Source organism: Ornithorhynchus anatinus, chromosome X2 (genome assembly GCF_004115215.2).
Source record: "Ornithorhynchus anatinus isolate Pmale09 chromosome X2, mOrnAna1.pri.v4, whole genome shotgun sequence".
Taxonomy (NCBI): Eukaryota; Metazoa; Chordata; class Mammalia; order Monotremata; family Ornithorhynchidae; genus Ornithorhynchus; species Ornithorhynchus anatinus.
Genome location: NC_041750.1, coordinates 435,986 through 461,102, shown reverse-complemented (window position 1 = coordinate 461,102; position 25,117 = coordinate 435,986). Strand labels below are relative to the sequence as shown.

At 62.3% G+C, this 25,117-nt stretch overlaps 2 protein-coding genes across 12 annotated transcripts in view; one reads left to right on the top strand and one right to left on the bottom strand.

Moving 5' to 3' along the window:
* The window catches only part of HMBOX1 (homeobox containing 1), a 60,046-nt gene extending 50,168 nt beyond the window's left edge, over nt 1-9,878 (bottom strand). For 6 of the 10 annotated variants that reach the window (XM_029052821.2, XM_029052819.2, XM_029052820.2 and 3 more), the window contains exon 1: nt 9,659-9,877. The gene's annotated coding sequence lies outside the window, so the exon portion shown is untranslated. Of the gene's footprint in view, nt 1-7,280; nt 7,312-9,658 lie in introns of those variants that run through there. The other 4 variants (XM_029052823.2, XM_029052824.2, XM_029052818.2 and 1 more) reach the window with 3 other exon arrangements.
* Nucleotides 9,879-10,150: 272 nt separating this feature from the next.
* Nucleotides 10,151-25,117, top strand: part of INTS9 (integrator complex subunit 9) — a 30,002-nt gene continuing 15,035 nt past the window's right edge. Inside the window, exons 1-7 of one of the 2 annotated variants that reach the window (XM_029052771.2) lie at nt 10,151-10,218; nt 14,696-14,823; nt 17,639-17,699; nt 18,544-18,606; nt 19,758-19,897; nt 20,834-20,920; nt 24,079-24,199. In XM_029052771.2, coding sequence (XP_028908604.1) covers nt 10,210-10,218; nt 14,696-14,823; nt 17,639-17,699; nt 18,544-18,606; nt 19,758-19,897; nt 20,834-20,920; nt 24,079-24,199 — 609 coding nt within the window. In that variant the 5' untranslated portion in view covers nt 10,151-10,209. Of the gene's footprint in view, nt 10,219-12,805; nt 12,867-14,695; nt 14,824-17,638; nt 17,700-18,543; nt 18,607-19,757; nt 19,898-20,833; nt 20,921-24,078; nt 24,200-25,117 lie in introns of those variants that run through there. The other variant, XM_029052772.2, reaches the window with a different exon arrangement.

Below are 25,117 nucleotides of genomic sequence, written 5' to 3'. Positions count from 1 at the left end.
ATTATTCCAACTGGTCCCTGCCCGGAGATCCTGTCTGGACCCGATGGGATCCAGCCACTGTTGGGGGAGGGGAGCGAGCCGAGAATCCTGGGGGGCTAATGGGATGTGATTCTGGCCAGTGCTAAAAGAAGCTGCCCACGCCACACCACAGGAACCCCCAAATCAGAAATTCTGGGTTTTGCAGCAGGAATAGAGAGAGAGTGTCTGTCTCTCTCTCGGCAGGTGCAGAAAAATGGGCCATGGCAGTGGAACATTTCCAGCATTTAATGCGTGCCCACTAAAGGCACAGCACTGTGCTGGACACTGGGGGGCACGCTGAAATAAGTTAAGGGACATGATCCTTGCCTCGGGGAGCTCAGACAACGGGTAAATCCACACGGACATAAATCACACAGCGGATGAGAGGTTAAAGAGCGAAAGGGACGAAACACATTTACGGATCCGAGCCAGGGCCAGGTGGAATGGTCCGAGCGGTCAAATCAGGGCAGCTTGGCATGAGAGAGGAGTCTTTTTTTTTTCTTGGAGCTGGGGTTGGGAGACGGGGACGGTGGGCGGTGTTCTGGGCCCGGGGAATAGCTCGGCGAGGACAGTGTGCGGGATGGAAGGGATGGAGGCCCAGAAACCTAGATTAGGCGTCGGGAAGTGTACAGAGTCGGAGACTGCCCTCCTGCACTCCTGCCCTCGAGGAGTGTTCACTCTAAATGAGGAAGGCAGGCGGCCATAATTTGCCCCCTCACCGTAGGAGGAGGAAGACAGAATGGGAGACAGCGAAGTTATGGAAAAAATAAGTGACTACATCAATGGAAAGCTTAAGTGGTGGTTTATGTACCTACAGGGGTGCTGGGGGTGGCTACCGTGGGGGGACGTGGCCTGAACGTGAAAGGTAAGTGGAGAGGTCTTCCTGGAGGAGAAGGTGGCGGCCGCAGGGGAGAGATTCTCGTTGCCGGCGGTGGCAGCTGCCACGGACGGTGGGGGGCTCGCGTCCGGACCCCGATGGAGGCCGTGGGAACAAACAGGAACTGTCGGGGCTGAGGAAGGAGCGTCGGGATGAGGGGACACACCGAAGGTGGGGGCGGGGGGGGAGCTATCCCGGAGGACCCCGACGCTCCCAACGTTTCGACACGGTCGGCGCGGCAGGGTAGCTGAGGGACAGTGGCAGGCCGGAGGAGGGGAGGACGCAGGCCCGCTGACCGCGCCTCCACCCACCCATTCTTCAAAGACGCGTTCAGGTGGCTCGCCTTTAGCCGGAGGCGGCATTCGCGACTTGCCCACCCAAAACCTGACCTCGATTCCTCGCCACGTGTCAACGGGACCGGCTCGGTGCGTGCCGGGAACCGAAAATCCGCAGATTGTCACGCGGTGGTGGCCCCGGTCCATCTTGGCCGGACGAGCCCAACAGCCGGGGGCCGCCCTCGCAGGCCGGAACAAGGGGCGTTGGCTCCTTTCTTACGTGCCCTACGGGGTTTGACTGCCACTGGGTTCCAAAGTCTGGCTGGACGCACGCGAGCGTCCACGTACGCGCACGTGCGCCGGCAGCGGCAAGTCTCCCTCCGGGCCGTAGCCCCCAGGGGTGAAGCCCACGTTCCGGCCGTCGGTCGGAATTCCTAAGCACTGTCCTGGGAGCCCTGCCCGGGCCGGGCCCCCAAGGGAGAGTCGATGACCATCAGCCAGCCGGGGATGGGGGGAGGGACCTCCGGGGGGTTCCCGGGCGCGGTCCCACCCCTCCGATCGGGTCAGTTTTCTTTTTAGAGATCATTAGGCCGGGGGATAACTGGCTCCCCTAGAAGCCCGCTCCTACAAATATCGTCCCACGCGTGGGAGGTTCTCCCATTCAATCGACAGTACCCCTGCTGGAATCTGGGCCCACTTCAATCAATCAGTCAATCAATCAATGGTATTCACTGAGTGCTTACTACGTGCAGAGCGCTATACTAAGCACTTGGGAGAGGATAACGGAATTAACAGACACGTTCTCTGCCCACAACGAGCTTTTGGGGGGGCAGGGAGGTGAACCCCGGGGTTCTGCTTTCCCAACCAAACCATCTACGGTTTCCGGTTATCCCGCCTTGAGCCTTTCCTTCCCCCTCGGCCAAACCCTCCCAAGCCCCGAACTCTTCTTCCCGGGGACAGACTTCACGCCATTTTCATCCTCTGTGGCACGTCGCTGGTTTTAGGGGGAAGGGGCGGAGACGGTGACATCTGTCACCCCGGGGCATTTTACCGGGACCGGCCAGCTCGAGGACCGCTGCAGTTCGGCTGATTTCGTATTCGTTGAGACTTCTCCGTACCGCTGTCCTCCTTAAGATGATATTAGTGCACTCTGAGGCCTAATTGCATCAGCCCTGCTTGCGATAAATCAAGGAGATGGTCGGGCCGGACACCGTCGGCATACTCAGCGCTGTCTGCCCTCTTGAAAACGAAGTTCAAGGTAGCGCTTCCGAAACACGCAAGCACAATTACCTGGGATCGCTTCTAGTTCCGTCGCTGACTGCGTCTCGAACGATCTGTTTGGGGTTTGTTTTTTTTCAGAATGTCGGGTGTGGTCCGAGGAGCTTCCGCTTCGAGGGGAAGACGTATTTATTCCCTCCGATCCTAGGCTGGCATTTCCCTACAGTTTGCCCCCACTCGCAGGGTAAATCGCAGTTCCGTCGACTGAGGAGTCCGAAAAGGGGCACGAATGAGGAGAAGCGGCGCAGCCCAGTGAAAGGGGCCACGGGCCCAAAAGTCAGAGGACCTGAGTTCTAATCCCGGCTCCGTGTCGCTTGAGCATTTCACTTCGCCCCTCGAAGACGGAGGGGCCCTCGAAGACAGAACGACTGACCGCCTGTGGTCCCCGGCACTCCCCGGCTGAGGAGGGGCTGACCAAGCTCCTTGGGTCGCGGGCAGGCTTCAGGTAAGATAGGAATTAGAATACGATATTGACAACCGCAGCCTCGACTTTATAACGCCTCTTCCCAGAGGCTCAAAGTCTTTTCCGGGCCTCGCTCAGACTTGCGACAATCTGGTTCCCGAAAGCGCAGTCTTACGGCGGAACCCACCGCCCCACTGACAGGGTTTCGGTCCTCTCACCCCTCTTGTTCCTGGCCCGGCCCAGGATCGTGGCCTCAGTCGACTGTAGGTGGCCACCTCGATGATCCTCTCAAGGAGCGACTGGGGACCGACCTTCAAAGTCCTGAATCCCCTCACCCCCTCCTGTCTAACCTCCCTGATTTCCTACTCCCAAACAACCCCCACACCTCACTCCTCTCGTTCCTAATCTCGGAACCTCGATGTCGTCTATCTCGCCGCCGACGCAATTCCTGCCCGCGTAGAGCTCACCGTCTGGCCTGACAGACGGACCAGGGATAACTTCCTGACGGAAGAGGAGAAAGGAAATATGGCTGGGTAGCTGAATGAGCGCTTAAATACACTCTGGGCTGGAGAAGCAGCGTGGCTCAATGGAGAGAACCCGGGCTTGGGAGTCAGAGGTCACGGGTTCGAAACCCAGCTCTGCCACTTGTCAGCCGGGTGCCTGGGGGCGAGTCACTTCACTTCTCTGTGCCTCAGTTACCTCATCTGTAAAATGGGGATGAAGACCGGGAGCCTCACGTGGGACGACCCGATTACCCTGTGTCTACCCCAGCGCTTAGAACAGTGCTCTGCACATAGTAAGCACTTAACAAATGCCCACATTGTTACTTCCACCTGGAGCTCCTGGAACTTCCTCGAATCGATTCATGCTTATGACCACGGGCAGCTGGGGGTCCAGCTGTCTCCCCGACCAGACTGAGGACGGGGATTCCATCTCCCAGCTCTCCTGTACCAAGTGCTCGGTACAGTGCTCTGCACACAGGCGGTGCTCAATAAATACCAGCAACTCTATTCTGGAGGGGCAAACCGGAGGCAGGCGAGCAAGTGAGCGGTGACTCGCCCGAGGCCAAACGCAGGGAGCTCTCGACCGGTTGGTAACCTGGGGCCGAAGCCGGCACCTCAGAGCCAACACATCCAACCAGGAGGTCCTGAGCGTTCATTCACATTTACTGAGAGCCAGACGTGTGCAAAGCACTGTACTCGGTACTTGGGAGAGTACATTATAACAATAAAAAGACACGTTCCCGGCTTACGACCTAGAACGAGCTTACTGTGCTTGAAGGGGGTCTCTTCCCAGTCTGCGTGGAAGCCCGGTGTGGGCAGGGCACCGGGTCCGTGTTCCTCCTCACACGGCACCTGGCACCGGGCGGGCGGGCGGTGAAAACCGTTACTCGCCCGGGCCCCGGCGCTGAGGAGATGCCCTTGGCCCTCGGCAGTCCCGGGATCCGCGGTCTGGAGGCCCTCCCTCCCCAGGGCGACACGACACGCGCGCTCGCCAACGCTCCGGACCAGGCGGGGCCCTCGCCGACCAGAGCCCGCACGCGGGCGGCCGGAGCGCGCCCGCTCCCTGCCAACAAAGCCATAAACGACGACGGAGCGGCAGAACGGGAGGGTTCCCTGGGCGGAGAAGCCGTCGGAGCTCGGGCGAACATCCGGCCCGAAGGATTGAATAAATATCCCCCTCAGAGGCGGCCCTGACCGTTTTAGAAGCAACTAAGTGCTTCTGGCCTGGATCAGTATTACAGCCTCGCTGACGGGGGAGAACGTCAACTCTTCACCTCTCTCCGGGCCCGAGAGTCCCCAGACCGGGCGCTCGTTCGTCGCCGGGCCGGCCGGTCACCTGGGTCCATTCTGTCCCAGGGCTGACCCGTCACACGGCAGAGTTTCATTTCTCAACCCCAGCTTTAAAGACGGCCGGCTCCCATCTCGAAAACACAAAAGAGAGCCGCCTGGCCGGAGAGAAGCGGTGTGGCCTAGTGGAGGGAGCGCGGCCCTGGGCGTCGGAAGGGCCAGGGATCTGATTTCGACTCTGCCACTTGTCTGCCGTGACCTTGGGCAAGCCGCGTCACGTCTCTGGGCCTCGGTTCCCTCGTCTGTAAAACGGGGACTGAGACCGTGAGCCCCACGTGGGACAGGGACCCTGTCCAACCTGATCACCTCGTAGCTACCCCGGCGCTTCGGACGGTGCCTGGCACCCAGTAAGCGCCTAATACATACCACCAAAAATAAAAATAAAAAAAGAGCTCGGCCAGGGTGGGATCAGTAGAAGGGAGTTGAGTCGAGGTTAAAAATGTGCCTCCCCTCTGCCCTAAAACATCGCTAAATCGGCCCCTGTGCTTGGTGCGCCCCTTCCCCCGTCCCCCCGCTCGCCGCTCCCCGTTCGTGGGTGACGAGGGGACGGCTGTCGCTTCCTACAGTGGGTTGTGAGGCAGCGAGAGCATTGTCTTTCTGTGACCGTTACTGTTTTTAATCATGTCACCACGGCACACGCCCAGGGAAGCGGGGAGGACCGGAGGGAGGGAGGGAGGCAGGGAGGGAGAGGGGAGAGGGCCGGGGAGCCGGGGAGAAAAACGGCAACTTTGGAAATTCCTCACTTCTCTGCCACCCCGGGCCCACGCTGCATTCGACCGAGGGCCCGGAGCCGGGCTCCGCACCCAACAGCTGGGCACGAAATACCGCGGTCGGACGGAGCGGCTGGCCGATGAGCGCTCACTATGCACCGGGAGCTGTACTGACAGCCGGGGTGGATTTAAGATAACCGGGTCGGACAAGGTCTCACGGTCAAAGGAAGGGGGAGTAGGATCTAACCCCCATTCCACGGACGTGATAAGCGAGGCCCAGAGACGCCCGGTGACTTACCCAAGGTCACCCGGCAGACAAGTGGCAGAGCCGGGATCGGAACCCAAGTCCTCGGACCCCCGGGCTCTATCCTCTGGGCCGCGCTGCTTCTCAAGAGGCCCCGCTGCTCGTCCCCGCGACCGGGAGGGGACCGGGCAGACCCGACCCCCGGAGCCCAAGCCCGGTGCCTCTCCCGATGCCCGAGTGCGAGGGATTTGGGGGCGGGGGCGGGGAGGATCATTCGGGGCCGTCCCCGGAGTCGCTACGGCGAGGCGGACAGAGCACCGGCTTGGGAGTCGGAAGGTCACGGGTGCTTATCCCGGCACCGCCACTTGCCCGCTGTGTGACCTCGGACAAGTCACTTGCCTTCTCTGTGCCTCAGTTCCCTCATCTGCGAAACGGGGATTGAGACCGTGAGCCCCGCACGGGACGGGGACTGTGCCCAACTCGATCTGCTTGCATCCACCCCAGCGCTTAGTCCGGGGCCTGGCACAGAGTCAGCACTTAAATACCATAATTATTATTATTACCCTCCCCTTGCTGGGCGCCGATGGAGCTCCTGGGCTGCCTCAGCGGTCAGGGCGGTGACCATCGGTGTCCCCAGAAGGCCAGCGTGGGGGAGCGGGCACCCCGTTCGCCGGTCCCGCCGCCCCTGCCCCACCCCCACAAGGTCACAGGTCCGCAGGGTGGCCCGGGGAGGCTGGACGGGTGGCTCGTCTCCACAGCCGCGGAGCCCGGCGCCGCTCGCCTCTCGGCACGTCCCTTCCCGGCCCGCCCTCCGCCTCCATCCAGACCCGGCCGTCCCCCGCCGACGCCCGAGCACCCGGACGGGGGACGGGGAGCGCCTACGCCATCCTGTTCGTGCGTGTGTGCGCGACGTGTCAACCGTGCCCCAGGTGCGATACGTACACATTCCATCCTAAGCCACCCGCCGACCCGAAAACCAGAAACCTGGGCCCGCCAGGCCTGACCGGGCCAGCGCTGAGCGCCCAGGGCCGGGTCACGGCCGCCACGGGGAGACCGCGCAGGGGCTTTGGGCCCCGTGGAGACCCAGAGACGGAGAGAGACGACTTTCGGCCAGCAGACCGAAGAGAGGCGGAGATCCTCCCCGCCGACGTCCGCGACGGTTTAAAGCAAGGAGAGGGGACGACGGCCCGCCAAACGGACCCGGGGAAAACGACCGGGCGGAGATCGATCGATCGTATTTATCGAGCGCTCTACTATGTGCACAGCACTGTACTAAGCATTTGAAAGAACACGAGAGATTTAGCGGACAAGCTCCCCGGCCGTAACGAGCTTACAATCTAGAGGGGGAGATGAGATACTAGTAAATCAATCCACGGTATTTACCGATCAGCTTCCGATCCGGCCCGAGGGAGAACCGCCTGGGTTTAAAGATGTCCGCGGGCGCAGCCCCCTCTAGACGGTAAGCGCGTTATGGGCAGGGCTTGTGTCTCTTATATCGTTGTTCTGTCCTCTCCCAAGTGCTCAGTCCAGTGCTCTGCACACCGTGAGCGGTCCGTAAATACGGCTGACTGACGCGAAGCGAAAAGCCCACGCGGAAGCGTGGCTTTAGTGGCCAGGGCACAGACCTGGGAGTCAGAAGGGCCTGGGTTCTGATCCTGGCTCCGCCACACGTCTGCTTGGGCAAGTCTCTTCACTTCTCTGTGCCTCAGTTGCCTCATCTGTAAAATGGGGATTCGAACTGTGAGCCCCACGTGGGCCGGGGCCTCTGTCCCACCTGATTAACTTCTATCTACCCCGGGGCTTAGAACAGTGCTCGGCACACAGTCAAGTACCATAATTATTATTACTGCTATCAGTAGGTGGGGGGGCTTCTGGCTAGAGCCGGTGGGGCCGCGGACCTCGGAGGCTAAAATCGAGGCCGGGAGGGGAGGGAGGGTCACTCGGTCCGTCTCCCGGCGTGGCCCAGGAGGACGGCACTACAGTATTGACCCCCCCCTCCCCCCCCGCGACTTGGGAACGCCCCGCGGAGGATCGATCCCCGGCGGCGATCGCGCTGGACGGCTCGGGGGAGGGTTCACCCAAAAGGCAGTCTCCCCCCCCGGAAACCGAGGTGAGCGATGGGCCGAACCCGCCGCCGACACGTCCCCGGCCCCGGCCCGCGCGGCACGGGGACCCTCCGTCTGAAGCCGGTCCCTAAAGGCCCTCGCCGCGGATTTGCCGACACGGAGCCGTCCGACATAAACACAATATGACTTTGGAAATAAATAAAAAACAGATTGGATCCCCAAACGGAACAGATTTTTCCAAAGAGTGTAACGTGGGCAACGTTTTTAGCTGAAACCACACAAAAATAAATGTGTCTTTCACAGTTACAAGATGAAATTTGAAGTTGGCAAAGCTACAGAAGGCTATCGCCTCCCTCCTCTGGGGGCAGACCATCTGACTGTCGGGGTGCGGAGGAGGCGCTCTCCGCCTGAGCGGGCGACGAAGATCCCGCAACGATCCGGCGATGGGGTTTTCATCATTCCCCTCTCGACGAGCGTCGGCGCTTCAGGCCGCACCGGTGAACGCCCTTCGCCCGGGTCTAAGACCGTGACGCGTCGGGCGTCCGAGACCCCGTTCCGACCTACCGGTCGGGAGGCGTCTCGCGGGGTGGAGGGGAGGGCGGAGGACGGGGAGAGAGGGGAAACGGCTCAGGGCGGCAACCGATCACACTTTTCCGGCCACGAACTGGGACCGGCCGGCCCTGCCGCCCGCGAAAGACGCTCCCTGCGACGCTCCCTCCGTCGGCGGCCCCTTCCTCCGGGGAGCCAAGACCGGCTTCGCCCCGGTTGGGCCTCGGAGACACCGAGGGGTCCGAGCGCGTCGTCGCGTCTCCGAGGGTCCGAACGACGGTCTGACCCGGGTGCAATCGAGAGACTCGCGCACGTCGAGTGCGGGCCGGAGGACGCGCTCCTTCCCGATCCCTCGCCGGGCCTCGCTCCGCGAAGCACCCAGACTTGGGAATTCCCAGTCCGTTCGCGGCGGCGGGGAGAGGGGACGGTCGGACGCCGGACCTCGTTGGCCAACCGTACCGGGCGCGGTGCCGCGCACACAGTGAGCGCTCGGTAGCTACGACCGGACAAGGCTCGGACTTTGGGAGGGGGCCCGGTGAGGACACGGAGTTACACGGCCCAGGCGGGCCGAAGCCGAAGGGGACCCGGAGTCCTCGGGCGACAGTGACGGGTGGGAGGGAGATTCCCAAAACGGGGAGCGGAAAGGACAGCGGAGCCCACTTTTTTAAGCCTCTGGGTTGGGGGGGTCCCGACTTAGGGGGGGCAGGGGCGACCTCGCCAACTCGCCCTCCACTTGGGGAAGTCTTTCCCCCCGCCCCAGCAGCGGGGGCTAAAGAAATCCCTCTTCCCAGGAAAGGGGGCTCTCCCTGAAATCAAGACACCGGCCTCCCTCGGGGCTGTCAACTTGCGGGCCGCCTCCAAATTCCCACGCAAGTCCCGGGGCCGATTCCGATTCATTCAGCGGCCTCAACTGAGCGCTTACTACGTCGCCGTCAAGAGGCCGGTGGAAAACTCCGGGTGTCCCTCCGAAAGCCAAGTTCCACCGAGCGATCATTATGATTATTTGAGCCGGGCGCCCCTCCCCCCCGAGCTCGCCCCAATAAAGCGAGACGATCGAGACCTCCCCACGAGGTGGGGAGGGGGGGGGGGTCGATACGTTTATTAAAAAAATAAAAAAAAATGGAGGGATGGAGGCCGCCACCGACTCAGCAGAAAGAAATCGATTTTCCGGCTCCCCCGCCCCCCCCCCCCCCCCGACGAGGCCCGGCTGGGGTTTCGACCCCGGGGAATCGATCGGGGGGGTGGGGGAGGGTGCGGGACACTGCGCCGAGCGCTGGGAGGGGGGCGGGGAGGCGGCGGGAGGGTGGAGACCTTGCCCCGGTTGCCGGGGAGGGAGAAGGACCGGCCCCAAAGCGGCCCCCTCCCCAAGTCCGGCCCGCGACACTCACCTGGGCAGCCCGGCCTCGCTGGTCCCTCCGCCTCCGAGGCGGCCCCCTCCCCGCGCAGCCGAGGGGCCGGGCCGAGGGGAGGGGAGGCCCCCGACTCCCGGGCTCCCCCTGAAAGCCTGCCCCGAGCCCGATCACCTCGGACCCACCGTCTTTGTCTGTCCGGCCCCGGCCATGTTGATATCAACAGCCCCGCTCCCATCTGCTGCCGCCGGGCGGCCCTGGGAGTTGTAGTTCCCCCCTCCCCCGGGAGAAGGCGCCCTCCCGCCGCGGGGAACTACGACTCCCGGCCTGCCCCGCGCCCACCCGCGGCCGCTGGGAGTCGTAGTTCTCCCTCCCCCCCGGGGGAAGGCGCCCGGCCGCCGCGGGGAACTACGACTCCCGGCCGGCCCCGCGCCGGGGACTACAGATCCCAGCATGCCGCGGGGCCGGGAGGCGCTCCCGGGCGGGGGTGGGGGGGGGGCCGCGAACTACAACTCCCGACGGGCCGCGCGGCGCGGGGCCGGAAGTGCTCCGCGGGCGTCCTGGGCGGGAGGAGAAGGAGGGCGTCCGCCATGAAGCTGGTGAGCCCCGCTTCCCTCCCCTTGCAGCCCCCCGATCCGTCTCCTCCCCCGACCCCCGCCGAAAAGGGCGGTGCCAGGCCGTGGCATTTCCCCCCCCCCCCCCCACCTTGTGCGGAACGCTGGCCGCCGCCCCGGGGAGCCCTGCAGCCCCCAGAGTGTCTCCCCCAGCGCTTAGCCCAGTGCTCTGCACGTAGTAAGCGCCTAACCGACACCCACATCATTATTATAGTGGTCTCTCTTGAGCGCTTACGATGTGCTAGACGCCGGGCGGGATAATGCTCGCATTCGCCCAGCGCTTTGTGATGTGGGTATTGGTTAAGCGCTTATTATGTGCCCGAGCACTGTGCTAAGCGCTGGGGTAATAATAATAATAATGTTGGTCTTTGTTAAGCGCTTACTATGTGCCAGGCACTGTTATAAGCGCTGGGGTAGACACAGAGGAATCAGGTTGTCCCACGTGGGGCTCACAGTCTTCATCCCCATTTTACAGATGAGGGAACTGAGGCACAGAGAAGTGAAGTGGGTAGACACAGGGAAATCAGGTCGGCCCACATGGGGCTCCCCGTCTTCATCCCCGTTTTAATAATGTTGGTATTTGTTAAGCGCTTACTATGTGCCGAGCACTGTGCTAAGCGCTGGGGTAGGCACAGGGCAATCAGGTTGTCCCACGTGGGGCTCACAGTCCTACTCCCCATTTTACAGATGAGGTCACGGAGGCACGGAGAAGATAAGTAATAATGTTGGTCTTTGTTAAGCGCTTACTATGTGCAGAGCACCGTTCTAAGCGCTGGGGTAGGCACAGGGGAATCAGGTTGTCCCACGTGGGGCTCACAGTCTTAGACCCCATTTTACAGATGAGGTAACTGAGGCACGGAGAAGTGAAGTGACTTGCCCACAGTCACACAGTTGACAAGTGGCAGAGCTGGGATTTGAACTCATGACCTCTGACTCCAAAGCCCATGCTCTTTCCACTGAGCCACGCTGCTTCCCCAAGCGCTTACTATGTGCCGAGCACCGTTCTAAGCGCTGGGGTAGCCACAGGGGAATCAGGTTGTCCCACTTGGGCCTCACAATCTTAATCCCTATTTTACAGATGAGGTAACTGAGGCACCGAGAAGTGAAGCGACTCGCCCACAGTCACCCAGCTGACAAGTGGCCGAGCGGGGATTCGAACCCATGACCTCTGACTCCAAAGCCCGTGCTCTTTCCACTGAGCCACCCTGCTTCTCAGGTGAGGCAACTGAGGCCCAGAGAAGGGAAGTGACTTGCCCACAGTCACCCAGCTGACGAGCGGCGGGGGCGGGATTAGAATCCACGACCTCCGACTCCCAAGCCCGGGCTCGTTCCACGGAGCCACGCTGCTTCTCCACGTTGCCGGGCGCTGTGCTAAGCGCTGGGGTGGATGCAAGGGAAACAGCGTGGCTCCGTGGAAAGAGCCTGGGCTTCGGAGTCGGAGGTCGTGGGTTCGACTCCCGGCTCTGCCGCTCGTCAGCTGGGTGACTGTGGGCGAGTCACTTCACTTCTCTGGGCCTCAGTTCCCTCATCTGTAAAATGGGGATTCGCTGTGAGCCTCCCGTGGGACCACCTGATGACCCTGTATCTCCCCCAGCGCTTAGAACAGTGCTCGGCACATAGGAAGCGCTTAACAGATACCAACTTTATTAAGGGAAACAGCGTGGCTTAGTGGAAAGAGCGTGGGGTTGGGAGTCAGAGGTCGTGGGTTCCAATCCCGGCTCCGCCGCTTATCAGCTGTGTGCCTTCGGGCAAGTCACTTCACTTCTCTGTGCCTCGGTTACCTCATCTGGAAAATTCTCCCCCGATTAGGCCGTAAGCCCGTCCGTGGGCAGGGACTGTCTCTATCTGTTGCCGAATTGTCCATTCCAAGCGCTTAGTACCGTGTTCTGCACAGAGTAAGCGCTCAATAAATACTATTGAATGAATGAATGAAAATGGGGATTAAGACTTTGACCCCCCACGTGGGACAACCTGATTACCTTGTAATAATAATAATAATGTTGGTATTTGTTAAGCGCTTACTATGTGCAGAGCACCGTGCTAAGCGCTGGGGGAGATCCAGGGTCATCAGGTTGTCCCACGTGAGGCTCCCGGTCTTCATCCCCATTTTCCAGAGGAGGTCACAGGCCCCGAGAAGTGACGTGACTCGCCCACAGTCACCAAAAGCAGCGTGGCTCAGTGCACAGAGCCCGGGCTTTGGAGTCAGAGATCATGGGTTCGAATCTCGGCTCTGCCACTTGTCAGCTGTGTGACTGTGGGCGAGCCACTTCACTTCTCTGTGCCTCAGTTCCCTCATCTGTAAAATGGGGATTAAGACTGTGAGCCCCATGTGGGACCACCTGATTCCCTTATGTCTACCCCAGCGCTTAGAACAGTGCCTGGCCCATAGTAAGCGCTTAACAAATGCCAACATTATTATTACACAGCTGACAGGTGGCCGAGCCGGGATTCAAACCCGTGACCTCTGCCTCCCAAGCCCGGGCTCTTTCCACTGAGCCACGCTGCTTCCCCAGTCCTTAGAACGGTGCTTGGCACACAGTCAGCGCTTAACAAATGCCATCGTTATCACAGTAAGCGCTTAAGAAATCCCACGGAAAACAGAACGGCCGGGCGGAGAACGCGTGGAGACCCAGGTGTGAGTCCGCCGCGACCTCGGATGAGTCACTTAACCCATCTGGGCCTCGGTTTCCTCCTCTGAAGTGAAAAGTGGGGCTGAGATCCCGACTCTCCCTCCCTCCTAAACTGCCGCCCCGTGCGGGATGGGCACTCTGTCCGATCCGATTATCTTGTGCTCGGGCAGAGCGCAATCACGATGATGATGATGTGCGTTATTAGGGAGCAGGAGTAAACCTCATTAGCAGGTTGTTGTCGGGCGGGAAGCAGGCCTGGGGAGAGGGAGAGAGCCAGCTCCCGCGGAGGGGGCGGGGGGACGGATCCTGTGGAGCTTTTCTGGAGAGGGCCCGGCCGGTTTTCCGTACCAAGATGACCCCGGTGCCCTCCCGTGCCTCCGAAGAAGGAACAGATCCGCGCTTTCCAGCTCCGGGGTCCTGGGTCTCGGGGACACCGGGGACCTAACGGCCCCCGAGCCTCCCCTCGGCTCTCCGGCCTCCGACGGACGGGCACGCGAGCGTAGCGGTGAAGACAGCGCCCGGAGTCTGCCGGTCATTCGTGTCGGTTGAATGCTTACGGTGTGCGGAGCGCCGTAGTGAGCGCTTGGGAGAGGACCGTACGACGACGAACAGACGCCTTCCAACCGTGCAGGGGGAGGTGGCTCCGAAATCCCCTCCGGCCCTAACGGGGGTGCGGGGGGGGGGGCGGTCACAGGCCAGAGAGAGTCGTTCCCTGGGCCGTGGTCGGACGTGCTTTAGTGGGGGGAGAAATCGTGTGTAAGTTTCCGGCGTTCTTTTTCATGTAGAGAAGCAGTGTGGCCCAGTGGAGAGTGGTCTAGTGGATAAAGCAAAGACTTGAGTTCCACCGAGTGTGGCCTAGTGGCAAGAGCACAGGCTGGGGAGTCAGAGGTCGTGGCTTCTAATCCCACCTCCGCCGCTCGTCTGCGGTGTGACCTTGGGCAAGTCACTTCACTTCCTCTGTGCCTCACTGACCTCATCTGGAAAATGGGGATTAAGACGGTGAGCCCCGCGTGGGACCACCTGATTACCTTGTTTATACCCCGGTGCTTAGGACAGTGCTCGGCACGTAGTGAGCGCTTAACAAATACCAGCATTATTATTGTTTTGATCTTGGCCCTGCCACTTGTCTGCTCTGTGATCTCGGGCAAGTCACTTCACTTCTCTGTGCCTCAGTTACCTCATCTGTCCCATGTGGAGCGGGGACTCTGTCCGACCGATTTGTCCGTATCCCCCCCGCCCGAGTGCTCAGTACAGTGTCTGGTACCTATTACCGTGTAATGTAGTAATATGTGCCGGGCAATAATATAAATCAATTACAGGTATGTAAACAAGTGCTATGGGGCTGAGGGAGGTGTAGATAAAATGGGCCGATCCGAGTGCAAGGGGGACAGAAGGGAGCGGGAAGAGAGAGATTAGAACCCGGTTCTCCCGATCCCCAGGACCCGTGCTCTTTCCACCAGGTCGTGCCGCAGTGGAAATGTTAACAGAAACTCAGCTGAACTTCTCATTACCAGTTTGGAGGGGCAAATTGGGTAAACCCTAGAATAAAAATCAAACCCCGAGCCTCGCTGGGGAACGGAATTCACGACAGAGGGTGGGAAAGTCGGGAATCCACCTGGCTGCCGGGGAGAGAGAGAGAGACAGACTGGATGAAAATGAGTTTCCTCTCTCCACCTAGTTTTTCCCTCTAGACCGTAAGCTCGTTGTGGGCAGGAAGGTGTCTGTTTATTATTATATGGTACTCTCCCAAGCGCTTAGTACAGTGCTCTGCACACGGTAAGCGCTCAATAAGTCTCCGGCCTCACTGACACCACCTCGCTTCCACCTTCCAGTACTGCCTGTCGGGGCACCCGACGCTCCCTTGCAATGTGCTCAAATTCAAATCCACCACCATCATGTTGGACTGTGGCCTGGACATGACCTCCACGCTCAGCTTCCTTCCCCTGCCGCTGGTCCAGAGGTAGGTGCCGGGGACCGGGGGTGGGGGCGGGGGGCAGAGGGCGCGTCCCCCCCCCCCCCAGAGCCCCCAGCATCGCTCCCGTCGGCCAGCGTCGACGCGGTTCCCCGAAGCCTGCCCTTCGGCGAAATAGCTTCCTCCGGCTGGGGAGAAGGAAGACGTCCTATCGATTTATCGACCGGCCCGCCCGCGGTCCTTCCCCCCGCGCCGCCCTACTGCCGCAACCGCTCGGCCGGGCGCGGTCACCCGCCGTCCATCGCTCTCGCGGGAACCCGTGACCCAGGGCGGCCCGCCCCGAAGCACCCACTCCCTCTCGTCGACCCCTCCCCGGTCCTGTCGGCCCCAGGCCCGGGGGGTCAGGGAGAGAGGTCGTCGAGCCACGACCCGCCGACTTGGGGCCCGGCCGCTTTTGAGCCCACCCGGACACAATCCGGAGATCCCCCGTCTGAATGTCACTCTCCCCCGGGAGGGAAATGCCACCTTGAGTGAAACTCGCCCTCTCCCGCTGCGGTTCAGCCATCAGAGGGGTCAAACGGGCGTTACGGTGTGCGGAGCGCTGGGAATCGATCGTATTCACTGGGCGCTTAGCGTGTGCAGAGCACTGTCGAAAATGCTTCGGAGAATACAGCGAGCGCTCGGGCAAGGACAGTAGGTTTAGCCTACACGATCCTTGTCCTCCAGGAGCTTACCGTCTAACGCACGTTCGCGTAACTGGCCCGGGAGATGGTTTGAATGCTCTGCGTGGTGCTAGACTGGTCAAGGCTGCTGTTCGGAGGCTTTCTTGGGTGCTAGACTGGCCAAGGAGACTATCGAACGTTCTTCTGGGTGTCGTACTGGTCGTCTCGCTCGACTCCTGGGCTACCTTGGAACTCCGCTGCCGGACCGGCCCGGGCAGGGGCAGAGCCTGCCCGCCGGCCGCGAGCCTTTTCCGATCTCCAGTTCGTTTCAGTGGTGCCCCCGGAGCGGGGATGGATCTGTCACCCGCCTTCTGGGGCGGTCGGGGACGGGAGGGGATTCCGTTAGACTGGTGGCCCCGAGGACGCGGAGACGGCGCGATCGCGGCGGGCGGCATTCCGCCCAAGCAAGCCGGATTTGAGCCGGACCCTTCTCCCCGCTCCCGACCCAGTCGTTTGAGATAGAGAAATCGAAGGCGGACGCTCGCCTGGGGCCTTACTGGTCCGGTGAGCGGGCCCCGGCCCGGCCGGGATCGAGGGAAGGCCGCGGCCGTGATCACCGTCGGGCTCAAGGGCGCGGCCCAGGGATCAGACATCCTCAGAGAACCAAGTCAGAGCGAACCCGAGGTGGAAGACAGGCCAGACCCTCTCTCCGTCCCCTCCCGCAGGCAGGAAACCAAAGGGAGCCGAGCAGGACCGAAGATGGGGGGCGGCGGGCCTCCGGCCTGATTTCCGGCCGCCTTCTCTCTCGAGTCCTCCCGGGCGGGAAGACGGAGAGAAACGGGCAAAATGAAAACGCCGACAGCTCTTAACCTTACCTGTCTAGGGGAGTGACACGTTTGCTCACATTATTTATGGGACCGTTCAGACTCTTTCAGATCAATCAATCACCCGAGCGCAATGTCAGAATGAGGCCGGCTGATGTCGAGGGCGGCGGGGGAGGAGGCGAAGACGGCGCTGCCGTTGGCGGTCCGAACACGCCCGTCCTCCCCGGCTCGTGGTCCGTCTCACTCGGCCCATCGTATTTATTGAGCGCTTGCTGCGTGCAGAGCACTGTACGAAGCTCTTGAGTACGGTATAACGATAGAACAGACACGTTCCCTGCCCACAGCGAGCTTACAGTCTAGCGGGATGAGCTTACGGTCTCCGTACCTCTCTCCGACTTGGGGACGGGGGGGCCCCCCCCCACCCCCTCTCACCCTCCTTCTCTCCGCGCGGCCACCGGCCCTGGCCCGGCGGGGTTCTTCCGAGGCGGCGTGGCGGAGTTGGTAGAGCCCAAGCCCGGGAGTCAGAAGGTCCTGGGTTCTAGTCCCAGCTCTGCCGCTCGTCGGCTGTGACCCGGGGCGAGTCGCGTCACTTCCGTGAGCCTCAGTTACCTCATCTGTAAAATGGGGATTGACTCTGTGAGCCCCACGTGGGACAGGGACCGTGTCTGACTCGATTAGCTTTTACCCCCCACCCCCAGCACTTAGCACAGTACCTGGCACACAGTGAGCACATAACAAATACCGTCGTCGTTCTTATTCTCGCCCCGGACTCTTGCGCCGATTCCTTACCCTCCCCAAGACGGTGTGGCGATCGAAGACTTCCTTAATCCGGCTCCCTGTGCCCCGCGCTCTTGATCTCAAGAGCATTCCCAACGGTCACACTTGGGTCATTAGGCCCGGGGTCCCTTTCCCAAGCAGGAGCCACTCAAGGCTCAAACATCCGTCCTTCTGCACCGCGGCCGGCGGCCCCGACCACCGGCGCGGGGAGGGGCCTGGACGTCCGGGACGGGGCAGGGCTGCGGCTCGGGACTCCCCGGGGGGCTCTCGGGGAGCCCGGATCTGCTTCTCCGTCTCCTCCTCCCCTCCCCCGCTCTCCTTGCTTCTCTTCCCTGGCATCCAGTGCATTTCCCAGTCCAATTCAGAGCTCTCCGCGGACCCCGTTTGACCCCTCGTCTCCTGCCGCCGCATAACTCTTCTTGTGGTTGTCTGTGGAAGCTTTATCTCCCTCCCTCCAAACGGACGGCTCTCCGGATGAACGGGGCTGCCAGGAATCGCGGCCTGTTTGGAAGTCTACGGAGAGCCAGTGCAGTCGCGATGAAATCACCGTGTATGGATGATTTATTGAAGCCCATTTAATCTCTTGTATTTGTTTTTCAGCCCCAGGCTGTCCAACCTCCCGGGCTGGGTCCTGAAGGATGGAAATACTTTCTTGGATAAGGTATTCCCCCCGCAACCCGTCCTCAGCCGGACTAGTCCCCTTTCCCTCCCTCCCGATCGCGGAGTTTTTCGGCCCCCCGAGGGCATCCCGCTCTCAGCCGGGCCTCCCGCCGGGGGGGGGGATCGTGGGCAGAAGGGAGGTGGGCCCGGGAAAGAGGTGGGACTAGTCCCTCTGGCCCCAGCGTCTCCATGTGGCTCAAGGGGGAAACGACATCGGCTTGGGGCCGGTGTGAGAGCAGGACCGACCCCAAAGCCCCGGCCGGTCGGCCCCGACCGCCCCGAATCTCACCTCGGGACGGCGGGCGGGCAGCCGTCGAGCCAATAACCGAGGGTCGGCCCCAGCCTCCTTCCGCCCCGTCCCACACCGCCGTCGGCCGCCGTCTCTCCCTTGGCCGAGGCGGCGGAGCCAGCCTCCGGAGGCTCCCGTCGGCCGGGAGAACTCTGTCGAACAACTTCTGTTAGGCGATCCCGGGGGACTGATTTCGAGAAATAGTAATGGCGCTCTTGACCGAGCTCCTACTCTGTGCCGGGCGCCGTGCCGAGCACCGGGGTTAGCGCAAGACAGCTCACGTGCGGCCCTTGTCCCACCAGAGGATCCCGGACGAAGTTGGAGGGAGGGTGGGTGGCGAGCATCGCCGGGAACCCCGTGTTGAACTTGAGGATGAAGGGCAGGTTCACCGATGACGCGGAGCCCCGAGCCGTGACCCCAGGAGGGAGGGACGAGCGAGTGACGCTCACGGGCCGGACCGCCGGCCGGAGAAAGTGGCTTCCGCGGCGGTTCGCTCTCCTGGACGTCTGGCCCGGAGCTCACCTCTGCTGCCTTGGCCTTTTCCTCTCTCTCCTAGGAGCTAAAGGAGTGCTCCGGCCACGTGTTTGTGGACTCCGTGCCCGAATTCTGCTTGCCAGAGGTAAGCTGGACGTCTGCCCGGTCCACCCCTCCGTACCGTATCCTGAGCTTTGAGCTGGGCGCTCGGGAGCGAACAGCCGAGGGGAGAGACTAGATCCCTGCCCTCGAGTCGCTTACCGTCTATTGGGAGAGGCCGGCAGGGACGAATTACGCTCGGGAGGAGAGACCTCGATAGAACCGGTGACAGCCAGAGAAGGGCAAGAGGGATGGCTGAGTGGAGAGAGTCTGTACGCGGGTGCGTGCGGTCTGCTGAAGCTGGATGGGGGGGGGGTGACAGGTCCGGGGAGGGTTAGGAGGTGGACTTCCAGCTGAAGTAGCGGAGAGGAGCGGGGAGAGCAGACGCTCACGTCCAGGGGGTAAACGAGAGAGAGCCCGTCCGTCCGTCCCAGTGCTGGCCGACCAGTTGTTTCAAATGCAGTTCAGAGGGCGTAGTCCTGGGTTTACAGGCGGGCCTGCCCCTGTGCCGTCAGAGCCCCTTCCGGGACTTTGGCCCGTGAGACCCCCTCGCTGACTCCTCCGGTTTTGTGTTTCCCAGCTTGCCCCGGGCCGCTCAGCTCCCTGAGGCTGTGCCGGCGTGGGTCTCGGGGGGTTCCCCACACACGTCCCTGTACCGGTGACCTGTGCCGGCCGTGGCCCCCCCGCCAGTGAGCCGCGCCCCCAGGATCCCCCTGCCGGGGCGTGGACCCCAGGGGGCTGCGGGTCCCAGAGGTCAGGTTGCAGCAGGCACCGCTTCCGTGGCCGGGGGCCGGTCGGGGACGGGGCGCTCCTTGCCAGCGGGCGCCGCTTGGCCCGGCGCATCGTTTTCCGATGAGGCAGGAGCGGCGGCATTTGCTTCCCCTGGCGGGGCAGGAGGTGTGAGGAGATGGGAGGAGGTAGTCGTCGGCTGGGGAGGGACTGCTCATCCGTACCCCGCCAGTCCGAACCTGGCGTCTGAGTGGGTCGACTGCATTTATTGAGGGCCCGCTGTGTGCAGAGCACCGTACTGAGCGCTTGGGAGAGTACACCGTAACAACAGAGCAGACACATTCCCTGCCCACAGAGAGCTTATAGTCCAGAGGAGGAGACAGACATTAATATATAGAACATAAGCCGCCCCCGACTCATCCGTGTGGTCCCGACGGGTCCGACTCCTTGGCTCCCCCCCGTTTCCAGACGGAGCTGATAGATCTGTCCACGGTGGACGTGATCCTCATCTCCAACTACCACTGCATGATGGCCCTGCCCTACATCACCGAGCACACCGGCTTCACCGGGACCGTTTACGCCACCGAGCCAACGGTGCAGATCGGCAGGTGAGCTCGGCGCTGCGCCCTCCCCTCCCAGCAGAGCGGCGGGGGACCGGATGGTGGGGGTGGGGGGCGGCCCCCCACCGAGAGAGACTCCAGCTCCAAGCGAGGGTGGGTCCGGCGGACCCCGTGTCTCTTCGGCAAAGAGGGGAAGCGTGGCGGGAATGCGGGGAGGGGGTTTCGGCGTCACGCACGCCGCCGGTCGGGAACCGCAGCCTCGGGATCGGAAGGCGCCCCCCTCCCCCCCCCCCCACCGGGGCCGTGGGATTCGAGTTCCCTTCGGCTTCTTGGCAGCGGTCGGGGAGGGGGAGACCCTGGCTAGGGGCCCCTCTGCTGCTCGGCGTCAAACATTTCTTGTGACAGCGGGAGCCGAGACGTCTCCGGCTCCTCTTCGGTCGGGCGGCAGGGTGGGCCGAGCGCTGTACTGACCGCTCAGGGGAGGGCAAAAATAATGACGGGTATAATCGCGGTCGTCTTTTAGCCAAGGAGCGGACTAAGCGAGAGGGTAGGTGAAAGATAAGCGTGTCGGACGCACTCCCCGTCACAAGGTGAGCCCCGTGTGGGGTAGGGGCTATGTCCAATCTGATTATCTTATTTTTTTGCCCCAGTGCTCGGTGCAGTGCCTGGCAAGGAGTAAGCATTTGAGTACCATTTTCAAAAAGAGTTTCCCGGGGAGATCCGGGCCCGGGGGGGCAGCCCACACCTTCTGGGGCCCGGCACATTTCTCCCCGGTGAAGGCAGGAACCCCGACCGTGCCTGGCTCCGGGGCTGGGGGACGGTCTGCCCGCTGCCGTCCCGAGAGGAAGACGGGATCGCCTCCGTCTTGGAGCGGCGGCCCGTCAGGTGGAGAGGCGCAGCCGGGCGGAAGTTGACCTCTTCCAGCCAAGGTTTTCCTCCCGGGAGCCGGGGGCTCTCGGCTGATTCATCTCTTCCCCTTCCCAGGCTGCTCATGGAAGAGCTGGTGAATTTCATTGAACGAGTGCCAAAGGCTCAGTCCGCCTCTTTGTGGAAAAATAAGGAAGTGCAGAGGTAAGGGGCGGCTCCAGGCTTCGCCGAGGCGGGTTTTGGGGGGCGGGGGGCGGCCTCTGGCCCACCCGAGGGTCGCCCAGGTTTTGTCAGCGGGCTTCTGGGAGTTTAGAAGTGGTCAGCTTTTGTCTCCGTCACTCCTACTCTTTGAATCCGTGGCCGAGCTGTCGAGGAGCGGACAGGTGTTCTTTAGAGAGGACAGCGTCCGACGAGCGCTTCTGGAAGGGCGACGTCTCGGGGCAGGGCGAGCTTTCCGTCACCTCCGTCGGTTCCCGAGTGGCAGCGAGCGCCTCGGAGCCGAGTGACCGGGCCGGAACCCGGGCTTCGCGTCGCAGCAAGCGCGGAGCAACGCGCCGAGGGAGAAGCGGGTCTGGCGTCCCTGAATTCCCAGAGGCCGGGGGTCGCCGGGCACCACCGGAGGCCCGATCTCTGGGTCGAAGCCAGCCGCCGGTCCGTGGCGCGGACCGGGCGGCGAAGAGCCGAGGGCGGGCGGGGTGGGGAGGACCTGACTGAAACCTAGAGAAGTATGAGGGAGGCTGGCAGTAGCGTTCATCGGAGAGAGGGGACCCAGGCAGGAGTTGTCCCGCTCTGGGTTGTTGGCAGGCCTGCTGTGCCGGGGCGGGAGGGAGGCGGTCGGCCGTTGCCGTCGCCGGGAGGCCGGGCTGGCTGCCCCGGAGGTCCGACCCGGGAGAGGCCATTCCTAGGCCACTGAGGGTCGCGGGGAGCAGCTTCTGACAAGAGCCCACGCACCCGGCCGGCCGAACCGCCCACCGGTTTGCCTGGCGCCGGGACCCAAAACCTCGGCCTGCCGCCAGTCTAGGCGAGCCGCCGGCCCGGTGGCCGCCTGGGGTTTGGCCCGAGGCTCCGGGGGTAGGGCCCGGCAGAGCCCACCTGGGCTTGGATTTCCAAGGGCTGGGCGTTCTCCGAACAGTCCGGCTCCCATCTTGCGCCGTCTCCGATTTCAGCAAGTCATTGCCCTCCTCCGGGGCGGCCCGGGCCCCGCCCCGTCCCCGCCCTGGGCTCGGCCCAGATGCCCAGCGAGGGAGGGCCTCCCCCGCGTCGGGGCACGGAGCCAGCCGGGCCTCTCGGACCTGCCGATTAGGTCATTGTGCTTACGTGGGCGGCTTCGGAAGCCGTTTAAAAATGAGTGATTCGAGAGAGGCGGATTTGGCCTCTCCTCGTGCTCTTTTAATTATATGCAAAAACCTCAAGAAATTCAGGATCGGGAGATCGATATGTCATAAATGTAATTTAATACGCACGTAGACTATCATTACTTATAATATTTTAAGAAAGTCAAAGCCGAGATTTCCGACGGCCGCGTCATGGACCTGCAGTAGGGGCGAGTTAAAGAACGGGCTTAATGGTTCAGCCCTGCCGTCGTACCCGGGTTGTAGCCCCATGCCCTCTCCTACCTGGAACTTTTTCGGGAGTTTCGGGCCGTCGACTTCTGCGTCGGGCTTTGGGTTGGGGGAAGCGAGGGAGACTTGAGGGGAGAAAATGCCTCAGTGATGTTTGTCCCGGAGACCAGAACTGCAGGGTTCAGGGGATGGCGGAAGACTGGGTTCTTTAGATACATCCCCCTCCCTCCTCTGCGAGTTTCCTAGCTTAGGGCTGTGCTCTCCCGATCCTGAGGGTTAACCGAGCTCCATCTGGCCTTTTGAACCCCACTCCTCACCGCCCCCCGAGGGGACTCCCCCCCCCCCACTCCCTGCAGAAACAGCTGTTGGCGGTCCGGCGTAGCGCATTCCCCGGATCGGGTCCAGAGAGAAGCGTGCGGGCTCGAGGAGCTTGCCGACCCCTGCTGTCCGAGCCCCGGCGGCCGGGCCCGTAATGCTCGCTGACCACCATGTCCGAACCTGGATGATCGGGTCCGTAGAGAAGCGCGTGGGCCCGGGAGCCTCACCACCCCTGCTCCCCGAGCCCCGGTGGCCAGGCCGGTAGAGTTTGCTGCCCACCCTCATCGTCACCCGCTCGGTCACTTGACGTGGCAGGTTGGGAGCCCCCGGGGCCGCAGCCGGCTCCGGCCCCTGCTCGAGTGCCGACTGTGGACGGTCCCGGTCTCTGGGTGAGCCCCGGCGCGGGCAGCCCTGACGCTCCCTCCCGGACCTTAAATCACGAGCCACAGATTCGTCCGCCTCAGGGACGGGACGATGAATCCCAACCTTCCCAACTAAACGACCGAAGAAACCCTCCCACTTTCCCTCAATCTTTGGAAATGGGTTTGAATCAGCGTTTGATTTAGCTTTAGTTTATCTACCGAGAAAGCGATCCCTCTGGCGCTGCTGGCAGCCGGGCCGCTTCCCGCCTCGGCGGGTGCCGCCGCTGGAGATTTATTCCCAGGGAGCGAGCCGTCCCTCTCCCGCCTCTGACAGCCGCTTGGTGTTTCTCACTCCAACCGCCCCGAGCCCCGCTCGCCACACAGAGCCTGGGCTCAAGAACTTTGCTCCTGTCCTCTCGGGTGGCAAATCTGCTCGGCGGGCTGGCTTTGGGCAAGCGGGCGAAGCCCTTTAATAACCCACACCCATGTCAGAGGGCTCCCGGCTGGGAGACTCCTCGATGACCTGGCCCTGCCCGTCGCCACCGTCCACGGTCAGACCTGCAATGCTAACCGTGAAAACTGGGAAGGCTCTCCCCAGCTGCTCCACCTTCTCCTCCTCTTCCTCCTCCTCCCCGGAGTGCCTGTCTGCGTTCCACAGGAGGTCTTCCAGGCTCTGGGAATGAAATTCCAAGGTGTGTCGGGAGTAAGGGACGCTGCAGCATTCCCGGCGGCGGCGCTGGCAGCAGACAGGGCCAAGGAGCTTCCTCCCGTTTCTGGGATGGTGGAAGCGAGTTGCGGCCCAGGGAAGCCCGGGGGCAGAACGGGGACACTAGGGCCCATCTCCAGCTGTTCAAGACCCCGGGCCTGAACTTAGACCGGAGCGGAGCCCCACGTGGGTGGGGCCTGGCTCCTCTGGGCTGTGTTGGGACTGGACGCATTGCTTAGCCCAGTGCTTTCCCAATCCTGGTGGTGGGCTGAACCCGCCGGGACTCGCCGGACACGGTGCCGCCGCGGCTCTTGGCCCCCCCCAGACTGGGTCTACTCCGAGGGCAGGGCTTGGCGGGTAGGGAGCGACTGAGAGGGTGACGCTCACCCTGGCCCGTCCCTGTGCTCCTCCCAGGCTGCTGCCCGCTCCCCTCAAAGATGCCGTGGAAGTGGCCACGTGGAGAAGGTGCTACACGATGCCGGAGGTGAATTCCGCCCTCAGCAAGATCCAGCTGGTGGGCTACTCCCAGAAAATCGTGAGTACCTGCCCCGACCGGGCTCCGGTCACGCCCGATCCGGCGGGCGGGGAGGTACGGGGGAGCGGGCGGGGGGACGGGTGCCGAAGGTTCCCACGTCACCACCTGATGTGCCGGACGTGTGTCCTTCTTGCACCGGGCTTCAGAATTGGATTGGAAGCAACGCAGCCTAGTGGAAAGAGCCCAGGCCTGGGAGTCAGGAGGATCTGGGTTCTAATCCCAGCTCCGCCACTTGTCCGTAGTGTGACCCTGGCCCGGTCACTTCACCTGTCTGGGCTTCATTCACTTCATCTGTAAAATGAGGATTAAGACTGCGAGCCCCACGTGAGACGAAAGGACTGTGTCCAACTGATCAGCATGTACTTCCTCGGCACTTAATGCAGTGTCTGGCACATAGCATTTAACAAATAGGATTTAAAAAAAAAAAACACCGCACATCAGGGTAGCCGGCGAGGCGGCCATCTCCCTGCCCACCCCGACACTGGCCACAGTCTAAGGCGGCAAGCTCTCGCCCTGACGGGCAACCTCCTACCGGGGCCTGGGAAACCGTGAGCAAGGAGGGTGGTGGGAGTATATATTGAGTGTTCACTGCGTACGGAGCACGGTACCAAGCGCTTGAGAGGGTACGCTATCAAACAGTTGGTAGACACGATCCCCGCCCACAAGGAGCTCACGCTTCCCAAGTCGAGGGGGAGGGCGGCATGTGAGCCTTGGGAAGCTTGGCCCAGGTCGTGGCCACAGAGCACTGTCCGAGAGAGGGCACGTGCTTGCTCCGAGGAACACGGGCAGGGATAGTCAGGGGCCTGTGGTGACAGAGGGTCTATCACAGGGGGCGGAGGGTGGGGGCCTTCCCTGCCCTGCTCTGCCCTACAGTGCCCCGGGGCACCTGCAGACCGACGGAAACGCAAGTGAGCTGAT